The 21,535-nt window shown below is 40.3% G+C and overlaps 1 protein-coding gene across 3 annotated transcripts in view; it reads left to right on the top strand.

Annotated features, from left to right (window-relative positions):
• Positions 1–21,535, top strand: part of aff2 (AF4/FMR2 family, member 2) — a 179,445-nt gene that overhangs the window by 27,522 nt on the left and 130,388 nt on the right. For all 3 annotated transcript variants that reach the window (XM_072396214.1, XM_072396213.1, XM_072396212.1), the window contains exon 2: positions 19,790–19,910. In XM_072396214.1, the coding sequence (XP_072252315.1) occupies positions 19,790–19,910 (121 nt within the window). The remainder of the gene's footprint in view (positions 1–19,789; positions 19,911–21,535) is intronic.

Below are 21,535 nucleotides of genomic sequence, written 5' to 3'. Positions count from 1 at the left end.
GGGGTCTCTCGATCCATCTTTCTCCCTCTCACTCTCTGGTCCGGAGCTTGTTACCATAGCAACATAGAAAAAGAGGTAATGCTGCCGGAGTCCCAAAAATTGTATTATCTTTTTCAGACACATACACACACACACACACGCTCGCGCGCGCAGACACACATGCTGCTCCTCGGTCTATCTTGCACATATACAGACTGGCAGGCTGTAGTGAGTGTGTATGTCTATGTGTGTGTTTATCTGTGTGTGTCCAGTACAGCTTGTTCATGCTGGCAGGCAAAAGCATACAGACACACACACAGAGACAGAGAGAGATGGGCTGAAGGAAAAGCAGGACAGGCGGTGTGTTGCAGCAGAGAAGACGAGGTCATGCAAGAACAGCAGGATAGTTTATTTATGCCACTGTGGGGGGATAATTGCCTTTTACTCATTCATTACTTCTCAGGTTTTCTGTAGTCATCAGCTTATTGTACAACAGGTAGTTCTTGCTCTGCAAGGTGCCATGAAGCATGCTTAGCTGGTTTACAAGGGTCCTACAGAACACCAAAAAGCACTCTGTGGTTCTACTTTAAAGTAGTTTGTTCTGTTGTAGTGGATGGGGTGGTGCTTTTGTACATCATTTTATTTTATAATTATTGTAATTGTAATTTATACAGTAATTGTCTTTACTCACTGTTCGACACTTAAGCTATCAGTCGCTGATATATTGTTTTTGTTGCTGCCTCTGTGCGAGAAAAGCATGCAGAAGAGCATCTAATTTTCTCAATGAGTGGACATGTTGTGAACAGATTCCATATAACATCCAGATCAACCAGAAAGAGTATATAAGCTGCGCCGTTTGTAGAGATGTCAGATTTGAGATGATTTAGATGCTCGCCTCCCCTGGCATGGTAGAAACTCAGTAGTCTACAGGGAGCTGTGATCTGAGATGTTGGATTGATCATCATCATTATGCCACGTCACTGGTGTTAAAGCACATTCACGTGATTCTAACTTGTAAAATGGCTTGTTGCTTTATCGCTGCATCTGTTGGCAACAACAACGATTCCCCAAACCTAAGAAAAAGGTTAAGAACTATGAAAAGACTAGTACTTGTTTTACAGCTCAACATAAAACTTAGACTTTTTGGGGGCTAGTCATTGTCTTTCCCACTGTAGACAGCAGTTACAGCACTCAGTTTTAGAGAAGGAGACTCATTCTGATTGGTAAGCTAGGCTAAGCTAAAAGCTACTCAGAAGGAGGAGCGGTTGTTTTTTTCTTACATCTAAAACAATTCAAACCTTAAAAAAAAATGCATAGGAACATTTGAGAGAAAAAAAAACTTCTAATATAGCTATTGGTGAAACAGTGTGTTGTTAGCGTTGCTACTGAACAGTAAGGAGCAACACAGCATCTAACCAAATACATGTCACATTGCAACTAAATGTGTTTAGATGAGCCGTTAATCAGCTAACATGCTAAGAGCAACGCTTGTTTCCCCACTGAGCTTTTGTTTGGTCGCTCCTCGCTCACTAACTGCAAGATGTGAGTCTATGTATGTTAAAAAAAGAATAAGATTTAGCCAGGAAAGCTAATAAAATTTGTTGATTTGATGTATCAGAGTTCATCTACTTAAGCCCAAATCATAAATGCACTGTTTTCCATTTATCAGATTCATGAATGAGCACCCTTGTGTGTTTCTGTAACATTCATTGTTGCTAAATGTTTCTAATGTAACATAGCTGAAGCATGCTAAAGAAAAAGGCTTTACACAAATGCTAACTAGCATATTCATGTCACTCTGTTCCCGCTCTTTACATTCATTTGCTTCTGTCCTGCTCTGTGCTCATATACACATATCTGTAAATTAATAAAGTCAAATTCCAATTTTTTTGACACAAGTCTGAAAGAGTGACTTAAAATGACCCCATATTCAACCACAGTCCATATGTAAGTATTGTGAAGCTGCTGCTTTGCTGGAATAAAATCTAATTTTAAAAGCACGTCATCGTTTGGTTCTATTTACTGAACGATAATATTCAGAGAAGAAGTCCAAATGGCAGCGTGTCTCACAGGTGACAGCACTGTCTGTCAGCTTCTATCCACCTTCTCCTCTCTGGTGTACTGTTTGTACTGCAGCTGCCCGAGCGAGCCTGCCTGCTACTTCTCACTCACAGCAGACGACTACATCCTGTCAAATGAGAAATATTGGCAAGTCTATTCTCTTTAAAAAGGCTAAGGTTTGAAAAAATAAAAAAAATAAAACTCAACTGAGGGAATGTGAGAAGTAGCCACATCTGCCGACAAATCCAGAAAAATATAATAATAAATATATAATCTTAATATAAAGAGTTGAATAGGCAAAGAGTTCCTTAAGAGAAGGGTTCTAATGGAAAAAAGCCCGATCTGCCTTTGTCACAAACTGATCTGTGTATAATTAACAAGGCAGATCGGTGAATCTCAACGTTTGGGAGGGAACATACCAGGTCAATAAATGAGATGTTTTTGGGTTTTGGTCATTTAAGGCTTTGAAGGTGAGATTTTAAGATCAAGTCTAACAAAGTCAGCCCAGGTGAAATACATGGATTACACTGAAGACGTCTGAACTGTAGCAGTCACACTAATGACATTTGATCAGCTGATCAAAGGAATCCAACACATTGAGTGAGTAGATAAAATAAGAGCCTTGTTCAAAGCAGCACCAAGTCCTTTTTTTTCTCTGCACCTGTGCCAAATGAATGAGAGGAAACGGTGCTTGAAAGCCGTTGAGCTGCAGGTGACTTTCTGACTTTATGTCAACAGTTTCAACTGCTTCAACTGCCCTTTTGTTTGTAACTTTATGCAAACTTGCAGATTTTTGTGTACTGCAACAGCTTTCCCTTTTCATGGGAGAACACTGCAAAAAGAACACGCAACCTGTGGAATTATTGAAAGGTTATAAACTTAGGGGTAACAGTGAGAACTGGCAGTCACCCATAATACTTATATACATCATACTAATAAAACCGCAGTAAAAAGGCAAAGGAGAAACAGCTCGGGCATAAAAAATCTCATCGTCATAACATTGTGTACTAATACGTTTCCTTATAAGTATGATGTTGAAACTTCCAGTTAAAGGTCAATTTGTGAGTCAACCTTTGAAAATTTGCTGCGCTCTCTGAATGTTTCTGTGAAAACTATATATATATATGTATATGTGTGTGTGTTAGATAGGAATGTATTTATCCTTGAGCCATAGGCTGTGCTGCATGTCCACAACTCAGACACACACATATGCAAAAGGGTAGTATGGCGTCATGTAATTGCATGTAAATGTGCAAGATTAAAGGGCGGAAATTACACGACTGTAGTGCAAATTAAATTTTCAGTATCGTACAATTACTCGGAAGCATGGGAAATGTCACCAGTGTGAGAGGGCCCGGTGGATTAAAGATACGCTCAGGACACCATCGAAGGCTTGACAAGCATGTGACATCAGCGATAATGTCTGAAACAGAGATCATAAGCGTGATAATGGCTGTGATTATATTAGTAAAGCTATTATGTTCTAGATGACAGATCTCATTAACATGTAAACAGCCCTTAACACTGCTTCCACTGTGGAAATGACCCCCCCCCACACACACACACAGGGAAATGTATATATGAGGGAATGTAAGTGAAAGAGATTAAAGAACAGAGATTACATGATACAGATATCCACAAGCATAATGACATTAGATGTGGAGACACATACACAGTGTATGGTGTGCACTGTTCATGTTAACCTGATTTGAATCTAATCACACCAGAAATTAGTTTTTTTTTCCCCCCTGTGAGTCATTTTATAGTAAATGTCCACCCCCCCACCCCTCACACGCGTGCACACACACACTGTTTATGTCCCTGTGACTGCTGTGAATACGGGGATGGTCTCTAATCTTTCTCTGTCTCTTCCTGCCCTCATGATAAACTGCCTGTCTAACATTGTTTTCTTATCGCAGTGTGTGTGTGTGTGTGTGTGTGTGTGTGTGTGCGTGGGCGTGCGTTCGGTTTGTGTGTACAAGTGCACGAACACCTCCTAATGAGTGTTTTTGAGAAACACGGTGAGGGATACTGCGCATGAATGTGCACGTGGGAACCCGTGTGTTTGTTTTAGCCACACTGAGTCTCCAGAGCTTGGCTCTCGCAGCATTTGGAGGCAAACATTAACGTCACCAGATGCCTCCGACTCTCTCTGTCTCCGTCTGCTCCCCTCTTCTTTTGTCCTTCTCCCTCAAACCTGCTATCTGATCATTTTCTGTCTCTCTCCTCCTCTTACTGATTTCAGAGAATACAGAACATAGTTAACTGTGTTCATTCATTATCTAATTAACTAATTTGGCAAACGCTAATTCTTTCTCATCAGCTAATAGACTGCAGATTAAGTATGAATGTGTGTGTGTGTGAGCGTCTGGGGAGGGTGGTGCTTTTTAAGTGTGTGTTAAATTATTAACCCCTCACTATCAGGTGAAAATCAGGGGATAAAGGATGTTCTTATGGTTAATCTGGCCAATCAGGGAATAATCAGTTTTCCTTTCAAAGGGCAAGAGAGAGCAATCAGGATTTTCTTCACACTGCCATTTCTGATTTTGTGTCTTTTGCCTTTTCCATCTCTTCCTGTGAAATAATTGCAATGGCTGGCTTTAATGTTAGGGCTACAGTGTCATTGTTGCCGATGCACACTCATTTCCCCCCCAGTGACTCACATCATGCTGTTTTTCAGTGGGCCGGCTGCCACATGAAAACAACCTTCAGGCAGACTTGGGAGATACACATCAAAGGCAGAGTGGAAAGAAATCTTTAAATCTGATGATGGGAAGCAGGCCACTGCAGCGTCAAAATATTAGTGCTGCTGGGTGTAATCAAAGTTCATTGTGAGCCCGCGAGGAAATCAGGGTGACGACAGTGGATGCAGAGACGGAGCCGAAAAAACATTTAGGAATGATGGTAATTAACTGATAAACGTTAGTAATTCAATGAAATCACCAAGTAAAATATCAGCTTTTGATCTTTTAAAATGCGTGCTAATCATGTAACCCGACTCTGGCTGGTTTGAGAGTTTCCCCTGTTTCTCTCAAGGCTGCAGCGTTTATTTTCTTTTCGGTTAATCTCTCTGTTCATTCTTTACTCTGTCAGATATGTGTTAAAGAATGTAAAAACGCCCGTTAATGTCTCCCAGAGTCATGTTTAAACCTTTTGCGTTCCGTCCAATGATCCATAGATATTCAGATAAAAAAATCCTCACGTTTGACAACTCATGCTCATTTTTAGGTATTATATCAAAGAGCATAAATGAGTGTGCAGAGGTGGAAAGGGGTCTGTTTTTCACTGGCCTCACAGAGCACAATCAGACTTATTTTTCCTTTATGGTAATAAAGCTGGGGTTGTTTTCCTATTTTAAGGTATAGCACAATTTTGAAAAAAAAAATCAAAGATTTAAAACCATGGAAATTCTCACTGGTACAGTTGTTGCAGAATGAGTTGTTTTTTATAACTTGTCAGAGCTCGAAAGTGTAGGAATCCCTCGGGTTGTGTGCAGTAGAGTAACACTCCCCTTCCCCTCTGGTTGCTACAAGCAGTCAGTCAGCTGTGTGTGATGGCTGAGGATTGGTGATAAACCCTAATATTTCTGCTGTTGGGAAAAAAAAAGGAAAAATAAACAGAGTTGGCTTTTTGGGATTTTTTTGGTTATTGAGAAAGCACAGACTTCTGTTGAGCAGGGTATTCATACAAGTTGGACTTAAAAGGAGTAAAATTCAGGCAAATATAGCTATTTAACAAGCTAACAGCTAATGACTCCCCTAAAATTACTTTACATAGTGGAGAAGAGCAAAGAAGAAGAAACGATCTTCAAAATTTGTACTTTTTTGCTCTCAGATTTTTACAGGTCTCACTTCTATCATTTCGTTGAAGTGTTTCGCTGTTTTGTTCATCTGTTCAAAACTTTTTGTCAGTAACAGCCTGCTGACTGGTGGTTTTGTCTGATGTTACTCCCCTTTGCATCTGCAGTGCATGCTAGCTTTTAGCCTTTAGCCTGCACTGCTTTCCATGACACAGAAACAACATTAAATAAGAGTGCTAGTCAAACTTTCATCCTCAGTGGTTTCACCATCGAAAATTAGCAGCAGCATTGAGTTCATTTCTCCACTCGGTTCCTTCAAATCGTCTAAGTCAAAAGAATGAAAGATAATTGTTGAAAAGATTGCTGACCAGCAGTCTCTGCTTTTTGTCTGATTATATATATTTTCAACTGCTCCCATCCACTGCCCCTTTGTTTTCCATAATGCTGCATGTTTGTTCAGTTGATCTGACTTCTTGCAGTAAATGAGTGTTAAGAAGAAACAAGAAAACTGACTGTATAAGAACTTAGAGAGTGCTGCTTCTCATCTGACGCACAACAAAGACCTCGAGTGAAATCTTAATTCGAGTTGAAAACAGCTGCACTGTTACTGTAATGCAATTAAATCTTCACCAATCTATTTTTTTTAACACGTTTATACTGTTTAGTAATGCAGAAAAATGATGTTTTCAGTTGCTTCCATCCGCTGTTAGGCTTTGCTTGGCACGTTATTATAAACTGCTAAGTAGCTAAGACATGTTGTTGAAAGATGGGTCTGGAATCCCGCACAGCATACTGCCGAGAAAGTTGTGCATAGATAACTATTACGTGGACACATCATCATAGTTAATGAATCCATTTGGACTGTTGTTGCATAATTTAATGCACCATATTAACGCTGACAAGCTTTTTTTATGATGTACCGAGTGTATTTCAACATTTCTCCTGCAAATGAAGAAGAATTGAGTTTCTGCAGGTCTTCTTGATATGAGCTTTAATCTCACTATAGATTTGGACAGCACAAAAAAGATGGTGAACTCACTGTGACACCACCTGACAACCCAGAAGGATTCGATATACCTCCGTTTACGTTGGTCCAACTTGCGTGAATGGCAACTCTATCACTTTCACAGGCACGTCTGAGTGAGGAACAACACAAAAGTGGCGACTGTCTGAATGATTGAACATCAGCGCTCTAACAGATTATGAAGTCAGTAATGTTGCTTATCTGGTGTCTGAAACGGTTCTGTGTACTGTGTGGGCTTCATTGGCTTAATGGTCTGCACCTGTGTGGATGAAATGAAAATTCTGCCTGCCTGGTTTATGTTACTGCCCATCCTGTTGGCTGGAGTAGTTTAGGGGAAGAAAACGGGCGTCATTATGATAAAAAAAAGTTATCAAGTTGGGAATCAATGAGAACAACTACAACATAGTCATGGTGCGTACAGCAGCAATAGAGGTGACAATCCCTCCAGGCTCATCAGACATGCCTTTTATTTTCTGTCATCCAAGAATCCGTACATCAAATGATGCTTTCAGATTTTAGCGTATTTTAGAATTGTGCCCAGGAGGGTGACTTTAATTTAATTCCCAATGTTCGGATTTTATTTAACAGATTTGACGCGCTGCTGCTCCTGTGGGGTAATCAAAGGGTGCCCGATGTGAACCCCGACATATGCAGTGCACAAACATATTTCAGCACTGATCAGTCGAATGCAAACATTATAAAAGCCAGTTGACTCATTTGAGGCTTCAAGGACAAGGCACTGTCTCCGAGGTGCATAGAGGCAAAAAGCATGGATGTCAAAGAGGGAGATACAGATATGCATTCCTCAGCCTGTAAAATTTGTCCCACTGAAACCATGTTTTACCACTAAGTGACTTTTTTTTATCAGTGTTAAATGTTGACATATTCACCAAGTTATGTTTTAAGTTGGGTCCTAAGGAGTCAGACTAAATGTTTAAGTGTACTGGGCCTGAATGCAGAAAAAGAGAAAAATGAGTCCATAGTTAATGATATATTATAATGATATCATTTTTTTACAATACCTTTAAAAATCGTCTTGTTCATTTTATTGCAGCACTTGAATAATAAAAGCAATACACTATGCATTATTAATACGAAGGGTATGAATCTTCACAGCTTTGCTGTGAATCATCACACGTCTTCGACAACGCTTCTCTTGTATTCTAAGAGAATACAGATGTGCATTTTGAATAAGATGAAAAGACTTGAGAAAGAATCAAACTTTTTAAAAAATGGCCGCTACCTTCAAACAGCAAAACTGAAATTATCTCTCATGCTGAACACACACATCATTTTTGAACTGTTGTACATATTTTGAGGCCGTGTTTTGTTGATTTCATTGTCGTACTGTTAGCTGTGAGGGACCAGAGTGGAGATTTAATTCAATGACTTAATGGTCAGAGAGGGGTGGAAGGAGAATGTGGGAATTACTAGAGAATGCATTTGCTTTGACAATGATTCTAATCTCACACACACACACACAGCTCAACCTCTAGATCTCTCTACAATCTTTTGTTTCACTGGGCTCCAAAAGCAATTATCGAGACACGTAATACAGACAATCCTTTAGAGCTTCTTCTTGGTTCTTGAAAATGTTTCACCTCTTATCCGAAAGGCTTCTTCAAATCTAAACTAGCTGGTTCACACTTCACTTTTGTGAAGGGCCCCTCTCCTACTATAAGCTGTACTTCCCACCAACTAGTCTTTATATACAAAGTCTATGGTCCCACTTGTAAGAGCATGATACTTCATATTTATAAAGTGCCCAGGCTGATAGTGTATGACTATTAAATATTCCTATTATTCAATGTCTATGAAAAATTATAGTATAATCATATAGAGTAAGAACTTAAAGGAACCACCATCGAATCATCACCTTCATTTTTTAAAGTGAGCTTGTATGAGCGATGCCTTAAATGTTTTTTAACATTTTTAACTTATTTAGCAACAAGTTTCAAAGCATGCTAACGTCATAGGATTGTACTTTGCCATAACATACTTTGTTTTCCTAACAAAGCAGATCTAGTGCTGGTTTGGAGCCAAAACCTTATTGTAACAAGTTGATTCTGTTTTGGCCACCGAAGCACCGGATCTGGGTCAGAAAAACGGGCGCTACGCTAGCACCAACTTTTTGCTGGTCCGGAGCTAAAAATTGCCTTAGTCAGGGTCTGGTGGCAGGGTTATGGAGAACAAACCGCAGGAACAACTCCAACACAAGAAACATGTGGCATAACAAACAAGTACAGATATGAGGAAGAAATGAAAATGGATGTGACAGCTGGGTAACGTGGGCTGCACGGTGGTGTGGTGATTAGCACCGTTGCCTCACAGCAAGAGGGTTCCTGGTTTGAATCCTGGCTGGGGCCTTTCTGTGTGGTTTGCATGTTCTCCCTGTGTATGCGTGGGTTCTCTCTGGGCTTCTTTGGCTTCCTCCCACTATCCAAAAACATACATGTCAGGTTAATTGGTGACTCTAAATAATTGAGTGAGTGTAGATAATGGTTTGTCTCTGTGACAGGGGTGTACCCTGCCTCTCACCCAATGACAGCTGGGATAGGCTCCAGCAACCCTGAGTTAGACTGAGTGGGTATAGACAGACTTCAACAAAATAACTTCAAACTTAAAATAAGTTAGAAAGGCACCAAGGACAAAACCAATTCCTGAATCAGATCAGATAGAGATAGATGCAGTTGGTTTCTAATAAAACACAAAACTAATTCACAGCCAATTAAAAAAAACTAAAAGAAAAAAAGATTTCCGGGGCCAAATAAAAGCAGTAGTGGACAAAATCCAAAGATGAATCCTTATTTTGAAAACTCCGTCGTCGGAGACAAACCATCGCGCCAGCTGACCAGGTTCCGGAACTTGGCCACAACTATGTTGGATGCTATGGAAGACATGTTCACTGAAACAACTGCTGAGCCCGGTAAGTAACTGATTTAATATATACATATGTATATTTATATGTATATCTGTAGAGAGAGATATGTCTTCAGTTAGCTTTTAAAATATCAACACTCCCAGCTGCCCTCAGGTCCCCAGGAAGGGGAGGTCTAGAGGGCCATAAACCAAAAGCAAATCCAATAAATGTTTTGGACTAAGACCGTTAAGAGCCTGGAAAACCAGTAAACTAGTTGCACGTTATGGAAATCTAGGCATGTCAGACATGTAAAAAGCACAATTTCTTCCCTTTGTACTCTTCCCTTTGATATTTCATGTAATGGTCACAGAGACTTGAATTCCATTTGCCTGTCATTCTTTTGGTCCTTTAAGCTTTTCTGATCATACCTGCATATTTTTCAAAGTAACAGTGCCAATGGAAGACTTTGCTCACAGGAAATATTTCCAATATTATCTGTTCCTTAATCTGATTGTGTATTTCTCCACTGTAAGTATAAAACTCTGTTCTTGTTGACAGGAAAACGGAAGTGTGACAGCATAGCTGTGAAATGGCAGAGGCCCTGTTGCAGAGGTTGGATGCTGACACCAATGCCCTGCTGGGACTTATGGGGTGCAGTGTGTCTGTGATGGACATTGGCAAACAGTGAATGAAAAGTAGAAACCCTGAATCAAAGTTCCGGCCTAATTTTTTGGACTACACATTTTATTTCTTGTATTGCAGAATACAAGAAACCAGTGAAAATGCTCCACAAATGCATCTGGATTAGCTTGCTTATGATGGATGGATGGATGGATGGATGGATGGATGGATGGATGGATGGATGGATGGATGGATGGATGGATGGATGGATGGATGGATGGATGGATGGATGGATGGATATTTTGTTTGGCTCGTCTCCAGATTGTACACTCAGGCAAAAACACAGAACTGGATCAATGTGCTACTCCATTCCAATTAAAAACACCAAAGTTAAGGCAGCATATAGACCAGGATCTGTTTTGCAAGCAGATGAAACAACACATATGTTCATGTCATCTTCCTAAAAGTCCTTGCATGCTTGCAACTACACAAGGTGGAAGATAATTTGCCTCATTGGCAGGCTAATAGCTGCAGTGACTGTAGCCATCATCCCAGCCATAAAAGCTAGACGTTTTTGCGTGACAGCTCAAACACTGTTCGGGTTTTGCCTTTTCCTTCTCTGTGCATTAGAAAAGGTGCATTCAAACAGTTAAAAAAAATCTATTAAATCACAAAAAGGTGTACATTTGAGTTTGAGATGGGTGGACATCCTCTTTCGGATGTCCACCACAGTTGTTGTTTTTTTTCCCTCTTCAAGGTCTGTTTCCTTCTAGGATAACTACTCCTTCTACTGAATTACAGCCACTTCCAATGTAGCGATAAAACCACCCTCTGGTAACACTACACTGCCTCGTTTATATGTTATTTTTTACACTTTCCCGGTGTTTTTGCAAACATGGCTGTTATCACCAATAACATTTTGATACAATATCAGTTGTTGACTCTGTTAGTTTTATTGCTTTTTCTGTAACAAAGAAATCTGAAAACTAAATCAAGATGACCGTGACAAAAACGGGGCAACAGTTAAATGCTAAAAAATGTGTACATAGATAAGGGAACTCTTCTATGTGTTGGTGTCACTATGAATTCAAATAAAAACATGAAACTTCAAGGTCCTGTGTTGCTCCTGCTCTGTTCCAACTCTCAGTCTATTACATATCCATCACTGTCATACCGGTTTGTGTGATGTCCACGAAAAACAAAAGCAGAAGATACCAATGTGTTTGAAGGCAGTGTTTCATTATGATACCTGCTCCCATGTCAAACACACACAGGTACACAAAACAAGGATTTCTGATATCCTCCTTCTTCCTCTCCATCCACATACAGGAACCTCAAAGCGATACATTTTCACATGGATGGCATTCTGGATTTTCTTCTTCTTCTCCTCTGTCTATCCAGGAATGCCTGCTGATAATTCTCTGATGTCTAATGCCGTCTGAATGAGCACACAAACCTGAAAACACACACGCACACACACAAAACTCGTCGTTGAACTGACACTTCAAACAAAGCTTTTGTCTACCGGCTGACAGCTATTCCTCTCTCCTTCCCCCTCTCCACCTCTTCCTCCTCCCCTCATTATCCCCCTCACTTCTCCCTGTCATTCCAAAACACTCGTTCTACCCCCCCATCCCTGTGCTGTCTCCCACACACACGCACAAAAATGCGTTCAAGAATTTATTCCTAATTGTGCCGACTGGTTAAATTCAGGTTAAATTAAATAAAAAAGAGTGAAGAAATATGTTGGGCTTTTGTGAAATACCACTTGAGCTAAAGGCGCAATGATTCAGTCATCTGTAATCAACGGATTCAGAAGACGATTTGTGTTAACTCAAATTGTCATAATGACTTCATTACTGGCAGAGGTAGTCACCAGTATCAGTGTGGGTTCAGCTTTGAAGACAAATAAAAACAGAATCTCTCACCAGGTTTACCACCGTGCTTGTCTGTGTTGTGAGCACGAACAAAGCTCCATTGTGTTCACTGACAGGGGGATTTTGCACTTTCTGCTCGAAGAACTCTCACTTTCATCACATTATGCACAAAGCCAAGCTGAACAATCTCAAAGTTCCAGGGTTGGGTTTGGCTTGTCTTGGAAAGACGATGAGTGTGTGGTGAGTTTAACTGGCTTGAGATCTTTTCTGGTTCAGACGCTTGGTGTAAACGAGCTAATCATTTATGGCAAATGTTAATCCTCCTTCATGGTAATATACACATATAGTACACAGAAGTCTAAACACTGCTAAATGGTGTTTTATTTATTGGGTGAATAAAGCTCTGTTGTACATAAGCCAAAAGAAAACTTTTAGCCAAGTTACACGTTAGGGTCCTGTTCACACCTCTCTTTAATATGAGTGGACAGCAGGTGTAAAAGCACTTGAGAGAGTCACACTTAAAAAAAATTAAATAAAAGATGAACCACAATATGTGGAGGATTAAAACTTAGATTTATTGCTGTGGAAGAGAAACTTTCAGTGACTCTGACTGGGCCACACTACTTTGTCAAGGTTAGCTTTTAAAATCAAGATGGCTGGTTTTAAAACGCACACTGTATGCATCAAAATATCTATTTTTTTGGATTACTGGCTTCAGTTTGCAGCCAATGAAAGTTCTCCGCAGTGAAGTCAGGAGTAAGGAACATTCAGAGCCTTTCCTAAGATGAAAGATGCAACTCAACACATGTAAACACAATGAAAAAATGATTAATTTCCTTCCATTACACCTGTACTTTTCATTTAACAAGGAAAGCTGTATAAACTACTGTATAATGACGCGGCTCTATCTGGAAAGCTTCCCTTAGAAACGCTTACTGCAGATGACCAAAGTGTACGAACAGCTTTGCTCTAAAGGTCTTGATGGCTCCAGATGAGTTGGAGTACATTTCCAAATGGTTGCGTTGAACTGCTCTGACAGTTATTCCCATAAGACACAAATGCAATTTGAGTCCACAAAGTCAGGCTTCAGTTGATTTTCAATGAAGCAGCTCCAGAGACTCTCTTGATGACATACGCAGACTGGAACCTTCCTTCCTACTTATGACAAAACATGTTCGACTCAAATCAGTGACCTGCTCTAACACTGTTTCCAGTAGTGTTCAGTTTTTACAGGCATTAAACGCAAAGGTCCCATGTTATTCAATGAGCATAAATTATTTAAAAAAACACCTAAAAGCTTTGTTCATTCCAAATTCGATACACTTTTTTGCCATGTGAGCTTAATAACTGTGATGTAAAATCAAACCCATCAGCTCCTCATCGTGGCAAATGTTTTCTGATGCTACATACAGTTACATGCAATAGTCAGTTTCCTCATTATAGCTCCTGTGATTAACCCTCATAAATCAAGGAATGGAATCTGCTTTTTTCAACTGGGCAGCTTCCCTACCACAGCCTTTCGAGCTACAGGATTAGTGCATTTCTACGGGCCACTTCTCATGAAGGGAGTGAGCAGTTGTGAATTTCTGTGCAGTGAAAAGAAATGACAGAGTGATGAGGCTGAGTTAGAGACATTGGTCTGTGTGTGTCTGTGTGCATTTAGTTATCAGGGGAGCACAGCATAGCTCTGCTGAGATTAAATTCCCAGAGCTTTTTCTGACTATCAGCATTACTTCAGGAGGCACACACACACACACTCAGAAGGAAAGCATAGCGGTAGGAAAGAAAGCTGCCATCCCCTCATTTTCATTGACAAAAAATATCAACATTGACACTGTGCTTACTGCTAATATCATCACTGCTATTTATCTCCCAGCAATCCATCTGTATAGCCATCATATCTTTGCTTCCTTCCTCATTCCATTCTTTGGAAAGCAGGTTACTGTCATCAATCAGCAGTGAAGACAACAGCAGCAGCAGATTAGTGATGTCACCTCTGTTTTGTCAGCATGTCATTTGGTAAATAGCTTCATTCGAATACCATGATTAAAGCGGATCAAATTTTAGGTTCATGTTGAATAATTCAAAGGGAAACTGAAACAAACAAATCGTGCTGCATATTTTCTGAAATGGACAAAACTGGTATCTGTCACATTTGTAGACACAAAGCATCACTGGAAGGTTTATCGCCACAGTTTACATTTGGACTAGAATCACGAAACTTTGTGAAAGATGTTTTTGTGTGTGTGTTCTTTTAACAAGTACGATACTCATAGCGTTGACTGTGAATACCAACTGTTCACCTATCAGCCGCAACATTAAAACCTCCCATGCAATGCAGTTTCCCCCTCGTGCCACTAAAACAACTGCCTGCAGATCCTTTGGGTCCTGCGGTGCGAGTTAACCTGAACCTGTTCTGGTTACTGTACCAGTGCAACAAAAGGTGTCCACCAGCTGCAGCAATATTAACAGCAGCATCAAATTAAGTGAAAATATGTATTCCACATAAACAAGAAAAGTTCCTCATTAAGTGGCTGGAGGGGAGGTGGGGTAAATTCGATGAGTTCAGTGGAATTACCTTGGAAAAGGTGCTTTTTTTACTACCATCTTTTTATTTACTTGCTGTTTATTCATATGTAGGAGCTAAAACTACTTTGATAGCGTAGGATTGGGACAGTGGGCCTAACTTTAAAACCCACAGCTTTAAAGTTAATTCAGCACGTCAGATAACGACACACTCACCCCTTCACTTTGTTAAAGTTGAAAACGGGAGTCGCAGACGACCTTCTGTGTCATGTGGTAGGTTTCTTTTTTTGTTTGTGTTCGTAGGAAATCTGCATCCCCGAGTTCATCACATCCAGAGAACATGATGTCATTCATCTTTAACTAGTCAGTTAAAGATGAATGACAAAAAAAGAAAAAAGGGAAAAAAATCAATTGAATACAAAGTAAGCTGCACTCTGCTCTGAGATACAGGGGAAGTGTGAGCTGAGGTCATATCAGCTCAGATTAACCACATAACTGTCCAGCAAAGCTTGTTTTAACCAGAGCAATCTGCTCAGATGTGAAGTAGAAAACATACACTGCTGATGTTAAACACTTTGATCAGCCACCAAGTGTAGACTAAGTTACTAACATTGTTAAGTTGTCCAAATGACATTTTATGGCAGGTTTCTCCCGTGAGGATTCAACCACTGAGATACAGTGAAGCAGCTTGAGCACACCAGCGATGCACTGCGTTTATTATCTTGCTCATTTGTATTGAGTGTCTGGTTGCATTTAGAGGTCAGACATAGTGAAGTGCTGTAGCCTACGTAAAGTGTTGGAGCTCTTTTTTTTCTCGCTGACATCACATTCAGATTCTGTTCATCTGCTGTAGATGGATTCTTAGGCCTGTAACTTCTTTTTTCCTCCACTTTTTAAGAACACACTGCACATCATGCTGAGATATGCCAAGTTTACATTGAATAGTTCTTTGGTAATCGCTTAGTGGTTTAAAAATTGTTGTCATGTGTTGACACAACACTGGTTCATCCAACATTGGTGATGGGGTTGTGTCATGTCACTGACTTTTAGAAGGTAGAGATAACCAAAGATATGCTCTCAAGCACAGAAACTGTGATTTTTTTTCCCACATGTCCCCTTTAAGCATTTTCTTCTTAGGCCGGCTAATTCCTCTGGCCACAGAGAAATGCAAAACAAAACCAGAAAAATACAATTCAATTCAATTAAATTTTATTTATGTAGCGCCAGATTACAACAATTGTGATCTCAAGGCACTTAAGTAATATAGTCCAATTCAAGCCAATTGGAATTCAATTCATTGTAATCATAATCCAATTAATTCATATGGAGCCAATTAAAAAAATAATATCCTAGCTAAGGAAACCAACAGATTGCACCGAAACTTGTCTTCAGTCCAATCTCAAGTTCCACAGTGACAGCTAACCTCATATACGGAGGGTACAAGTGGTGATACTTTACAAGGTTAGCACAGGCATATCTCGCTGGTGTCTCCTATTGCAGTTTAAAAAAGGGGGAGCTCAGTGCATACACTGACGTCAAACTGTCATCTGACAAAACACCAGCTATCCTGTCCAGATGACAGATGAGTCTTTAAATTTCTTCATCCTGACTGGAGTTTGTTGGATTATGTTTGTTTTCAGGGGCCAAGAAGGGAGTTTGCATGGGACTCAATCCATTCAAAAGTGTGTCAGTATACATGTGTTTGCGTGTGAAGGTCCTTTAAATGCATAAACTATTGTGTCCTTTTCTAATTTAAAAGTTCATCATTCACCACTCACTTCATTCATTTTATCACTACTAAAAAAATGCTATTGCAGATCTGTACAGAGCAGAGATGCTGTACAGATACCGATAAAAATAAATAAACCATTATTATAAGCACTGCTCAGAATGCCTACTTTTTCCTCTGGATTTCTGCACTCGTGTCCTCATAAAGTAAGCTTTGTTTTGAAAATGTTCAATAATCAGAATTATTGTGTCACGGCAGGCTGCACAAAATTAGTCTAACGGTGCTAACAAAGTTAGTTTTCCTGCCAGGATGCACTTTTTGCAGGTGAGGACTTCATTGATGCAGCTGTAACAACAAACACGACTGTGTGTGGTGCTCGTTAGGCAAGAGGATTATGTAGCCAGAGATTTTACTACTGAGTTCCAGATGGGCTGTAGAGGCCAGCAGTGTTGCCACCTTGGCAGATTTGTTCCCAGATTTAGCAGATTTTTAGAACCCTTCAGCAACTTAAGACCAGCTTTGCAACTTCATAGAAAACAAAGTTTCTAAAAGTGCTGCGGGAGAATAGGATCTACACGTCCACAGTGTGTGAGCCACGCGTCGCGTTCTACTGAGTGATCAAGAAGCTCGCCATCTTCCGCTGCCAAAGTGCCACCAGCATGAGAGTTCAGGAAGTGGAGCATCAACCGCTGCACAGCAGCTATTAATACCAGCACATCTATTGAAAAAATGCTACATTCTTAGCGTGCATTCCTGAGTTCTCTCCATGTACTTCAGCTCCTGCCACAATCCAAAATCACGTAGGTTAGCTTATTTAGTTATTCTAAATTGGCCTCAGAAGTGAGTGTGAGTGTGCATGGCTCTTTGTCTCTGTGTTCAGCCTCTGATGGACTGGTGTCACGTCCAAGGTGTAAACTGCTTCACGTTCAAGGATACCTGAGATAGGCTCCAGCTCCCCCTGCGACCCTGAATTAGATTAAGTGGGTATAGAAAGTGGATGGATTTTTGTTAACATCTATGCTCCACAGCTGGGGCCGTGATCAAGAGGAAATGTACCTAAAACTTATATATCCACCTCCTCGTGAAACTGTTCATCTGGCAGATCTCCAGCTTAGTGCGACAAGTCTCCTTTCAATTTTCTTACTGTGAAGAAAAAACATTTTCACTTCTGTGAACAAGCCTCAATAACAGGCTAACCTGTATGCAACACAACGTGCCATTTCCTGTTCCTGCCGCACACTGGGACATACATCCTGGATGTGTTAATTACCTCACCTGACCTGATTCCCTCCGTGTGAATGTCTAGCGTGTGACAGACGGAGAAAGAGACAGTGATCCGTCACGTGGGACTGCTGCACTGTGTGCATACGGTGCATGTGTGTTTGCTGTGGTGACAGCACTGTCAGCTGTCTTTCCGCCCTGACAGACTACGCACATGTCAACCAGCGTTCCCAGCACACACAATGATCACATCTACGTGCTGTAACTCACACAAACTCATACAAACACCTCACCTGTCAATCATTTTGTTAGGAATTCCCACTGCTCTCTTGTTTTTAGCTTCATCCTTCTTCTTATTCTACCTTCCTCTCCCCATCTTTCACTCTGTCTTTCATCACTCTGTTATTTTTCTTTCCTTTTAAAGAAACTGTCTGCTGCCCTGAAACTGGGTCTTTTTCCCTCCCATGGGTCCTAGTTTTTTTTTCTCTCGCTCTATTTCCTCTCTTTGCTTCTTTTTTTTTCTCCCGCCCACGCACATCTTGCTGATAGATTAAATGTTGAAGGCAAGGTCTAATAGAGAAGAAGAGAAAGTCTTTTTTAATTGTGTTGATCGCTAATTAGCCGGCCCGTCTCATCTCTCAGCAGTGGATGTGATAAAACAGGATGACCTTTCCTGGGCCAACAAGCCACAGCCTCATGCATTGCCTGCAATCACACACACACACACACACACACACACACTCACACACATACTCTCACAAACGACTTCGTTCTTCTGGGAGTTGAGTTTGGCTGCCAGCTTGTAGACTTCTCCGTGGAGGCTGGTGACTGAAAAAATTTAGGAGGGCAGGGTGAATATGTGACTGTGCAGTGAAAGGGTTTTCAGCTAAAAATAGTTGGTTACGTAAGGAAATTTTTCCAAAAGAAAAGATTCTCCCTTGCCTCCAGTCATTCCTATCATTGTTTTCATCTCTCATATTCTACATTTTTATGTATCCTAATTCAGAAGAATCAAACATTGTTCCTTCCAAGACAGGAAAATCATAGTGGACTACTCTCAGTAATGCAGGAATGTTTGAAGATTAAGAACAAATTTGACTGAGATGCAGCCAAAGTCACGGTGACAAGACATAAATGTCCTTTCAAGTGGTTCAGTGGGTACGGTATCTCGTAAAAACTGCCTGGATCCAGTCCCCACTGGGCCCAGCTGTTAAAATGCACTTATGAATGAAGCTATCCAGTTAAAAACATGTTACATCATGTTAACCTTGAACCTTAAAAGAAACCTGTAAAAAGGTTTTCTAGCTCCTGCTGATATTGTAGCAGGAGCAGACTTTTGAAACATTGTACTTTGTTAGTTTATGAGTATGTGTGTTATCTTTTCAGACTTTACTTTCAATGTTAAATGAGCCGTCATCCCTATTTCCTTTCATAAACATACCACTTAATATATTTGAAAATATATATTAATTCTATTTCCTAATTGGAGTAGTTAGCAACATAACTGAATCCCTTAAAACCTCATTTTGTCATGCTTTGTCATTAAATTCAAATAGATATTAAGGGTCCTTTCACACTGGATTACAACCCCAACTAATACACACTAACATCTGACCTTTGTCATCTGAGTGAACAGCAACTGGCATAAATTTTCAGGTCAAAAGACTCAGCAGGAGTCACAGACTCATTTATCAGCTCCAGTTGGCAGTGATGGAAAGATGATTCACATGTGGACAAACTAAACTTCACTCTGCTCCAGCACAATATTTTTGAGGCTTGTTACCTTAATTTACATAAAGTTCTTATTACTGTGGAATTCTTTTTTTTTCAGAAAGCTTTAAGACTCATGCCAGGATTGAACTTATTTGTCATATTTGCCTTTTCCTTCTTGTTTATGTGGAAGGTGAATCCTTCTCCTTGAACGTTAGCTGACCTTATTGTTTTCACGTACCTAACCTCACAGCTTAAGCCAATGTTGATGCAGTTCAAAAAATAAGTTGTCAACGATAAAACCAGTGTAGTACGTCTGTGGCGTGCTGTGTGTTGGCTTTAGAGGAGAGGGTAACAAACTTTTGTCTGTGTGTCTTTCCAGTCATCTTGAGTCAGAGCGCAGTGCCCTGAAGAGGAGAGAGTGGGAGAGGAGGAACCAGGAGGTCCAGCAGGATGAAGACCTGTTCTCCACTGGATTCAACCTGTTCGGAGAACCATATAAAGTAAGAGTGGAGACAGTTACCAATGGAATGACTGTATTTGTCAGGGATTGTGAATTTTGTGGTTTTGTCTTGTTTTTTGTTCTTTCCTTTGTTTAGTCATGTTTTCCTTGTTAGGATTGATTCTGTCAAGTCTCGTCTACACTCATGTTTTATCTTTGTCATTATTTCTGGAGTCTGTCGTCTTTTCTTGTTTTCAGTCATGTAGGTTTCTTGTTTCACATTTCTCCCCCATAGTTTCCTCATGTTCAGGTCATTAGCTCCACTCCAGCACCTGTGTTCAGTCTCCTCAGCTGCTACCGTTCACCAATCAGTTCTCCTCGGTATTTAAGCTCTCTGTTTTCTCACAGTCACTGTCAGGTCCTTGCCGTTACAATCTTTTGTTCCATTCTAGTCCTGGTCAGTTTTTGAGTTCTGTCAGCATGTTGTTGTTTTTTTTCCCCTCCAGTTTAGTTTTCATATATTTCTAGCTTTGCTGCGCTTTTTGTTTGTTCGAAATAAAAACATTCTAGTTGACGTGTGTCATTTGGGTCCTTCATCTCGTCAACATTTCTCCCACAAAACATAACGATAACTTACACTTTGGAAAAGGAAGACTTCAGGCAAAGTTTGTGAAGGATATATTTGTCATGTTCTGTTTGTGTTTTGTATAAAATTAAATGACATGTTATGTGTCAATGTTTAGAGCTTTGGAGGGGTTGGAAAGTTTTGCTTTGGAGCGAGCCATGCTAACATTAACTCTGACGCGGCAGTTCTTGTCACAGCTTCATATATTTAGTCTTCCCAAAAAAATGCAATGAATTCATTTTTAGTGAACCATTCTTATTTGTATCAGTTTCACGAACATAAATTTGAAGAGAAAGTGCTTTTTTGTTTGAATTCAACGACTGAAAACAAGCTAACATCTGTTAGCGCCACACACCCATCTTTACAACCTGGCTGAGCTGACACAGAGTGCTGCTTTCTCCACACATAGTGTTCTCTCATTGCTGTTGAGGAGACAGTTTTATATGCCACTGACTGATCTCTGCTGGCGGAGAATTGGACATACCTGACTCAAGAATTTCATTTGGGCAAGTAGAGGGAATTTTTTACGACATCTTAATCAGTGAGGATGGGCTACTCTCCTCTAAAGCAGCACACACTGTGATTTAGACTCAAATAAATTTATTCTGCTTTGTGTAAGGGATCACTTCAGGAGAATTATTACGTGTAACAAATAATAACTCGAGCGTTTTGTATCATTTGTTGTTGTTTAATGGACAATGAAGCTAATAATATGTCACTTTTCCTTATGCTCTCTCTCCATGAGGCCGAATGGGTAATGTCGTCAGACATAAGGTTTTGTACTGTTATACTCTGAGGTGCTTCAGATGCATTCAGTTTCCTCTTCAGCAGAAAGTGAACTAACCATGCATGAAGTCCGTGGTCACTCTCTTGGTCCCGTTGTATGGAATTGATTTTGGTTTGTTAACTCTCATTTGCTTCCACCGGGCATTTCAACACTTGGTTATGCTGCCAAGTATATTGACCTTGGGATAGACCAGCTTTCAAGTTTGACAGAGTGTGTATTAACTGCTGCTGTATCTGAACACCGAGGACGGGAGGGCTCGCACCAAGACACTGCT

This window comes from Leuresthes tenuis, unplaced genomic scaffold (assembly GCF_036924035.1).
Source record: "Leuresthes tenuis unplaced genomic scaffold, fLeuTen1.0.hap1 SCAF_11, whole genome shotgun sequence".
Taxonomy (NCBI): domain Eukaryota; kingdom Metazoa; phylum Chordata; class Actinopteri; order Atheriniformes; family Atherinopsidae; genus Leuresthes; species Leuresthes tenuis.
The sequence above is the reverse complement of the archived record's forward strand: the minus strand, read 5'-3'. Positions and strand labels throughout refer to the sequence as shown.